Here is an 8,695-nt window from a genome sequence, read left to right as displayed (position 1 = left end):
CAGGGTTCTTCCCCCAGCCAGGAGTGAGTAACCCACCCCTTCTCCACACAGCAACGCGGCGCCAACTCCCCCTCTATCCCGGGAGCCACGCAGTGCCCGGTCTCACTGCACTTTTAATGATGTTGCTGGTAATTCCTGCACATCTGGGCAAAAGCTGCACCACCCCCCTGGGCGGGGCGTGGCGGGGGGATCCGGGAGTCCATCCCCTGACGAGTCTCCCCTCCTGTCTGGCTGCCCTGGGAGGGTGTGAGGGCTGGGGAAGGGGGTGAACCCGGGAAATGCTTCATCCTGGGGCCCCGTCGGGCCCTGGGCAGGGCCGGTGGGGGGCTAGGAGGCTTGGGCCTCGTCGTCCGCGCGGTGGCCGGCGTAGAGCGCGGCCAGGGGCCGGAAGCGCGGGCCCCAGCCGCTGAGATAGGCGAAGTCCTGCTCGGAGCCCGACGAGCCGCTGTGCAGCGAGCTGAGCGAGGCGGCCGGCGAGTCCGCGCCCTCGAAGGCGTAGGTCTGGAAGGCGTCGTAGGGCGGCACCGACAGGTCCCCGTCCGCCAGCGCCACCTTGCGGCTGATGAAGTCCCTGAACACCGAGAAGTCCGGCTCGGGGCTCGGTGGCCCCTGCGGGAGCGAGTGGCGCTCCGAGGGCAGGCGGGCCTGCGGGGGGCTGCCTGCGCCCCCGCTCCCGCCCGGGCCCCCGGCACCGCCGACCCCGTCGCCGCCCTTGAGCTCGCCGCCGAAGTCGTAGAGGCTCCTCAGCGCCGACATGTCGTAGGCCTCCGTGTCCTGCTCGCCGCCGCCCTCGTCGTTGTATTTGATGACGTTGTCCCGCATGTCCTCGTCCTCGTCCGAGCTCAGGTGGCTCTTGTGGTGGCGTCTGAGGGTGAGGATCAGCAGTACCAGCACTGCGGGGAAGACAGAAGGGGCGAGTGAAGGCCGAGGCCCGCCCAGGACATTCCCGGGACCCCCACTCCCACCCCACCCTTCACACAACGATGCCGGCCCAGCCTAACCGCTGGTGCAAATTCCTAGATTTCTGTGCAAAAAGACGTTTCCTACAGTCAGAACTGCACTGGCTCTATGGATAGATAGTGAGCTTCCCATGTTGGGAGGTGTGCAAATCGAGGCTAGACCACCATGCTGCGCCAGCAGCACAGATGGCAGTGTTAAGAGATTTCATGGGTGGGTGCCTGGGTGGCTCAGCGGGTTAAAGCCTCTGCCTTCGGCTCAGGTCATGATTCCGGGGTCCTGGGATCGAGACCCACATCGGGCTCTCTGCTCAGCGGGGAGCCTGCTTTCTCCTCTCTGCCTACTTGTGATCTCTGTCAAATAAATAAATAAAATCTTTTTTAAAAAAAAAAAAGAGAGATTTCATGGGTGCTGGGGGCTGGAACCAACCTCTGATGTTTCCATCCTCAACTCTATGAAGAGATACAACCTGAGAGGTCTCTGGACCCTGGGGAGTGCAAAGAGGGCAGCTTTTAGGGGCGGATGGGGCTGGGGGAATGAGAGATGTCTTGAACCTGACTCCTCTTTTATTCTCGCTCTCCTCTGACTATTCCAGAAGTCCTGAGCATCTGCTTAGCTGTTTGGGCCTCAGGTCAACATGTCCCCTGCAGGAGCCCCCGCCCCCGCGAGCTCCAGGCCAGGTTCAATGCCTTCACCTCCAAGTTCCCCTGGTGAAGAGCTCTTCTCTCTGTCCCACGGGTTCTCAGAGCGCAATTGCTGGACCACCACCAGCAGCATCTCCTGGGAACTTGCTAGAAATGTGGCTTCTCGGATCCTGTCCTAGATCTCCTGGCGGTCTGTCTTGAAGAAGCCTCCAAGAGATGCCCAGGCAGCTCAGGTCTGCGAACCACAGCTTCTCCCACCCCGAAACACACACTCTAAACTCCCCCTTGGGGCCCGGGGAGTGTTCCCCTAGGTCGGTGCCCGGCAGGCAGTTAAGCCTTTGAAGCGTTCTTGCTCAGCGAATGACTGACTGAAGAAGTGGATGGAGACGTAGTGAGTATTAGGATGAAGAAGAGAACATTGCCCTTTCTTTGCTTTCTGCACTTGACTTCCGGGACTCCACATTCTCTCCTCCTCCTGCCTCGCTAACCCTCATTCTCCGCCTTCCAAGCGGCTTTTCCTTGCCTGTCCAACCCCTTAACGTCAACCATCCTTGGATTCGGTCCGCGGCCCTGCATCCACACAGCTCTGCGGGTGCTACCCTGCAGTCCACGTAGGGGCTGACTGCGCCCACGTCTCAGCCTCCTCTCGGACTGACTTCTCCCCTGCAATCTAGATCATCTGTCCGGTTTCCTCCTCAGCAAGTCCTCCGGACCGACCAAGAGAATCCCACATTGAACACGTCCAAACTTGAAATAATCCTCCCCCTTCCCTACTCTGTCTCCCCCATCTCTGTGATGGCAACCCTAACTTTCCAGTTACTCAGGGTTTCGTGGGGATTTTTGTTCGTGGGTGGATCCCAGTGCCCACAATGGTTCAGTACGAGGGCTGGGGGGAACTCGCTGGACGGATAAATAAGGCGCTGATGAACCACTGAAAGAATTAAATGGGTAGGTGAGGGGGTGGATGGAGAGACACGTGCTGGGTACCATGCCAGGCCCTGGGTTCTTCTTGTTGCTCCTAACATCTCCCCACCGGGCCAGCGACCAGAGCCAGCTGCTAGGGCCAAGGGGCCGGGTTCCAGCCCACGACCTAACAAGGTGGCACAGGACAGGGAAGGGGGTGGGGCCTGGGAACAGGTCTGGAGGGAGGGGAGGTGTCAGGAGAGAAGTGGGAAAGATGGATGGACAGCTTCCGGAGCCGAAGCTGGGAGCTGTGGAGGGGGATGCCCGAGAGAGCAGATGGTGGGGAGTGCGGGCGGCGGGCAACAGATGTGCCCGGCCTGATCAGCGATTCCGCCCGTCACCTTTAGAGCACTGATGTGCACTTTCTTCGTTTGTGGGCAATTAGGCAGAAATTTGTTTGCACTGCCTTGGAAAATGAAACCGCTGTAAAGTGCACCCTCTGGAAAAAGAGTTTCTGAGCCATGGGCTGGGGAGGGGAGGGAAGGGGGGCCCAGAACTCGCAGCTAGGAGAAGCCTGCCCAGGGCCTCTACAGGGACCCAGGGAGGTGCAGCTCGGCTACTGGCAGGTTCTCAGTGGGGTGGGCAGTGGCCAGCATGCCAGGGGCAGGGGGCAGGCGGCTGGCATCGCCCAGGGAACAGAGCAGAACTGTTCTTTGCAATCTGGACCATGCTCGGGTTCCCCGAGCTCTGACTGATCGCTAAAGTCCAGCAGCCAGAGCTGAGGTGAGGCCTTTCTGCTGTGACAGGGGGAGGTGGCACACTGGCCACTGGAATCCAGTTCCTAGAACTTGACCTCATCACTGGTGACACTTTGTGGGTTCGATCTGGCTTCTGATGGGGTAGCTACCAGAGTAGGTGTTAACTCCCCAAATGTCTTAAGATTTTGCCCCGGCTGCCCCCAGTGTTTTCCCCAGCTGAGAATCATCACAGTTGGTGTAGTTAAAAGGAACACAAGGGGCAGAGGCCTGATTTCCAGCCGGAAGACTACGTACCCTTAGGCAAGCCACTTCACCCCCATGAGCCTCACTTTGGTCCTCTAAAAAATGGGGATGAAACACCTGGCTACGGGTTGTGAGGGTCAAAAGATCCCTTTTTTTACTAAAAGGACTTTACTAAAAGTCCTCCATAGAGTATAGAACAGGACAGTGGACGTGAGAGAATTTTCTTATAATATGCTTGTTTTTAAAACCTTAGGGAGTGGCTGGGCTGTGTGGAGGGCCGCCAGCATGCAAGGGGTCTCAGGTGGGGTTGACGCTCCCTGAGACGGCAGTGGCGCTGCCCCATCCTTAGGAGACTTGTCCTGGGACCTACCCCGTAAAGCTCGGGCATCATTTGGGCCAGCCTTCCTGGTGGGAGAGGGACGCTGAGGCTCCACGGGCGTTACCAGGGCCCCAGGGGGAAGGCCAGTGGGGCAGGGGGGTGGCTGGGGCGGGGGAGGGACTCACCTACTAGGATGAGGACACAGACCAGGAGGGCGATGAGGGCGCCAGGGCTGAGGGTGGCGGCCATGACGAAGGCCGTGGTGTTGCAGGACTGGATGGCGCCCGAGCTGTCACAGCCGCAGATGCGGATGGTGAGTGTACCGGTGCTGCTCAGCGTGGGCGGCCCGCTGTCCACCACCAGGATGGGCAGGAAGAACACGTCCTGCTCCTGCCGGTTGAAGCCCAGGTGCTGCGTGTGCACCGCAGCCGTGTTGTCTGCTCCGGAAAGAAGGGGTGACGTGTGACGGGGTGGGGGCGGGCCAGTCTCCCCTACCCCGGCCACCTCCTGAGGCCACCTCGCAATTTGCCTCCCTCTGCCCCAAGCTCCTGCCTCCCGGGTGACCCAGGGCTCTACTCGCCCATCTCCGCAGCTTCTGCCCCCAGCTGCCTGAGGATCTTTTTCCCAGCCCTGGAGCCCACAGTTCTGTCCTTAGCTGTCACAAGATGCTATTCCCAGCTGCCTCAAGATTCTGTTTTCAGCTATTCCAAGGTTTTGTCCCCAGCTGTGCCAAGGTCCTGTCCCCAGCTTTTCCAAGATTCTGTCCCCAGCTGGGCCAAGGTCCTGTCCCCAGCTATGTTAATATTTTTCCTCATTTTCCTCATTCCTTCTTTTGTTCCACCTCAGCTACCCAATGCACCCTGACCCCAGGGTCCCGGGGTCCTTGGGTTGTGTCTTCCTGGGCCCTGACAAATCCTGGGTGACAGAGAATACTGGGAGTGTCTTCTCTGGCACCTGGCTTTGGCTGAGGGGGGCTTTCTGTCGGGACTGTAAGAGGCCAAGCCTGGAGGGCTGGGGCATGGCTTCTGGGGACCCGAGCGCACCGAGGTCTCCTTTCTACATGTGCGAGCAGAGAGGACAGTGACCTAACACAAGTCAGACTCACGACACCACTTCAGCCAGTTGCTGGGAATGCCAGGCAGGACTCAGGTGGCTCTCTGTTCTCAGAGCCTGGGCTTCTGCGATTCTGTGCCCACCTGCCCTGCCATTCCTGCCTCTCCCACCCTCTCCTGTATGGGTCAGGCCATCCGCGAGCCTCCGTCATGTTGATGGCTGACAGTGTCGAGGCTCGGACTCAGGGCCGGGCTGGCTGCCGCCCCCACCCTTCCCAGCCAGCTCCGCACAAGGCTTCCCTCCTGGGTTCCGCTCCTGCGCTCACAGCCTTCCGGCTAATCTCTCTGACCTCAGACTTCGGCAGTCTGGGTCCCTTCCCTGCCTCTGTGGTCAACCCAATTCAGTGTCTGGTCTCCCCTAATCGTGGACACAACGCAGGAGAAAAGAGCTGACCTGTGACCCTGAACACATCTGTCAGGCGAACTACAGGTCGAGCTCACACAAGACTGGTAGTGGGTTAAAGCTCATGTGACGGTATCATGCGGTTTCATGGTGTTACTCTCTACTTTTATGCACATTTGAAAATCTCCATTAAAATGCTAAGAAAAAAAATTATGCCGAGTCAATCCTTTACGAGCTTGGGAGCTCACTTAGCTTCTCTGGACCGCAGTTTTCTCATCTGTAACTGAGGAAAAAGTAGCACATCGGTGTGAGGATTCCATGGTGAAATTCATGCCTAACACTTCGAATCGGTCCCAGGCCCTGGAAATTCTCCATAGATGCCGGCTGTTCATTCCACCCCCAGGCTCCCTGCGCTGCGCCCTGGGCCCGTTCTCTGTGCCAGCTGCCCTGCCCCAACTCACCACGTTCCCACTAGCGGGAACACCCTCCCTGCCTTCCCGCCTGGGCAAATTCCTCATCTGTCATACTCCAGCTAAATGTCACCTCCTTTCTGCGCTTCCCTGGGAAGGAGGGATTTATGGTGTCCCCCTCCCTGCCCTGACTATGCGGATGCCACGCACACTTCTGCTGGAGCACTTGTCACGTTGCGTTAGGTGAGCGTGTGCCCGTCTCTGCCCTGGCACCGAGCCAGGCCTAAAGAATGACACTTGAATGAACCACAACTATTGGGGTAACTGGTGGTCCCGGGTCAGCTGCTCCAGCTCTGGCTTCCACTCCAGCCTGCCTGTCAAAGGGTAAATTAACCCCGGCTGTGAGGATATCTGCCCTCCCCAGGGGAGGAAAGGAGACTCAAGGGCAAGAGGAAAGGGAGTGATGTGGGACTCCTCTGCACTCACGGCATGCTTTCCATACATCAAGGACTGTGTGGATGCTTTAAATATACAGTAATGTTTAATTGTCCCAACCACCAATAGTTGTGACATTTTTTCCATTTTATACAGGTAGAGATTGAGGTTCAGCGAGAAGTGACTTGTCTATGTTTATCCAGTGAAATGATCCACCCATCAAATCATCCATCTATCCATCCTTTATCCATCCATCCATCCATCTACCCATCCTCCATCCACCTATCCAACCTCCACCCATCCATCCATCCCTACATCCATCCATCCACCCATTCGCCCATCCATCCATCCGTATATCCATCCATGCATCCGCCCATCCATCTATCTCTACATCCATCCATCCACCCATTTGCCTATCCATCCATTCCTATATCCATTCATCCATCCTCCATCCACCTATCCATCCTTCGCCCATCCATCCATCCCTACATCCATCCATCCACCCATCCATCCATCCGTATATCCATCCATGCATCTGCCCATCCATCCATCCCTACATCCATCCATCTACCCATTCACCCATCTATATATCCATCCATCCTCCATCCACGATCCATCTCCACCCATCCACCCATCCACCCATCCACCCAACCATCCATCCGTATATCCATCCATGCATCTGCCCATCCATCCATCCCTACATCCATCCATCCACCCATTCACCCATCTATATATCCATCCATCCTCCATCCACCATCCATCCTCCACCCATCCACCCATCCACTCATCCACCCATCCATCCATCCGTATATCCATCCATGCATCTGCCCATCCATCTATCTCTATATCCATCCATCCACCCATTCACCCATCCATCCATCCGTATATCCATCCATCCATCCTCCATCCACCTATCCATCCTTCGCCCATCCATCCATCCCTACATCCATCCATCCACCCATTCACCCATCTATATATCCATCCATCCTCCATCCACCCATCCATTCACCCATCCATCCCTCCTCCACCCATCCACCCATTCACCCATTCATCCTCCATCCATCCGTCCACCCATCATCCATCCATCCACCCATCCATCCTCCACCCAGCCCATCCAATAAATCTTTATTGAGTAACTACTGTGTTCTAGGCACCATGCTAGTCGCAGGGAGAGAACAGTGGAGAGCTAAGCCAACCAAGCCCTGGATCCGAGCTCATATTCTAATGTGAGAGACAAATGTTAATTGAATAAATCCACAATTTAGTCTACAGTTACAAACCACGGTGAGTGCTAAGAAGGAAAAGTACAGGAAGAGCACCTAACAGAGGACCTGACTCAGTCTGAGAGGTCAGGGAGATCTTCCTGGAAGAAGTGGTATTCTTGCTGAGTCCTGAATGATGAGTACAAGGAGAGGGGACAGCTGATGCAAAGGCCTTGAGGTTGGAAGAAGCATCATATACTCAAGGAACTAAAGCAGTGCTTTGTGACTGGACAGAGGAAGGTAATGGCTAGAGGGAGTCAAGGTCAAACTGGGGGCAGGGTGAGGCAGGAGTCATCATGGAAAGTCTTAGAGGCCAGAATAAGGAGTTGGGGTTGTTTTCTTAAAAACAGTGGGAGGCCATTGATTGGTGGATTTTCAGCAAAGAGGAGACCAAACGACATATCATCCATTCACACCCTCTGGATGTCAGCATTATCCCAGCCCCTGAGGCTAGAGCAGTGAACAAGACAGACACGGTCCCTGCCCTTGCTGAGTCTCCATTCTAGGCAAGGGAGCTTCTGATCTAAAACACAAGAGTGGATGCGGAAGATGAGTTGGGAAGATATTGTGTGTTTTAGATGGGAGAGGATAGTGGTAGTAGAGGCACAGAGAAGTAGACAGATTTGAAAAATGAGTGGCTGGCTCTGGCTCAGCCTCAAATTCCCATGCAAGAACAGAGGGGTGGAGAGGAGATGTTTGCTTCTCAGGGTTGCTGTCTTTGGTCATGGAGCCATATGTTCTGAGAGCTGGGGTCCCTGCCTCTCCTCCACCCGATGAAAGGGAATCCCTGGGCATCATCTCTGAACCTCCTGAGCTACCCTCCCGGGCAGCAGCTGCCTTCACTTGGGGAAGCCGCTGGTCACCCCGGGCCCTAGCCCCACCCTCCCAGGCAGGATCTGCGCCCAGCATCTGCGCCCAGCACTGGATCCATCCATCTGGACTGACATACATCAGTGTCAATCCCTGGCTGCAAAAGCAATATTTATAAATCACGTTTCCAAACTGGCTACAAATGTGTACAAAGAAACAGATGGGTTGGGGTGGCTGTTTGTCACCCAGGATATTTATACGGTGAGGAGGAGGGGGCTTGGCAGGCCGTGGGAAGGGGCTAGGGGGCTGGTGGAGGAGCCCTACCACGGCTACCACGGCCGTGCTGAGCTCAGCACACGGCTGCCGCCTTCGCTCCTGGAGCTCCTTCCAGGCAGTCACGAGCGATGGGAGCATCTGGCAGCTCCCCATCAAAGAGAGGCAGTTGGGACAGAACTCCAGGCACCTCAGGTTGGAAAGACTTGTGAACTTGGCAAGGTCA

General features: G+C 56.5%; 1 protein-coding gene across 1 annotated transcript in view; it reads right to left on the bottom strand.

Moving 5' to 3' along the window:
* Positions 1-327: 327 nt before the first annotated feature.
* Positions 328-8,695, bottom strand: part of CDH22 (cadherin 22) — a 67,673-nt gene continuing 59,305 nt past the window's right edge. The window contains exons 10-11 of the mRNA XM_044262300.1: positions 4,010-4,261; positions 328-893 (exon numbers count right to left, since the gene is read on the bottom strand). Coding sequence (XP_044118235.1) covers positions 328-893; positions 4,010-4,261 — 818 coding nt within the window. The remainder of the gene's footprint in view (positions 894-4,009; positions 4,262-8,695) is intronic.

This window comes from Neovison vison, chromosome 8, assembly GCF_020171115.1.
Source record: "Neovison vison isolate M4711 chromosome 8, ASM_NN_V1, whole genome shotgun sequence".
In the NCBI taxonomy this organism is placed as follows: domain Eukaryota; kingdom Metazoa; phylum Chordata; class Mammalia; order Carnivora; family Mustelidae; genus Neogale; species Neogale vison.
Note: the sequence above shows the minus strand (reverse complement) of the source record. Positions and strands in the feature narration are given on the sequence as shown.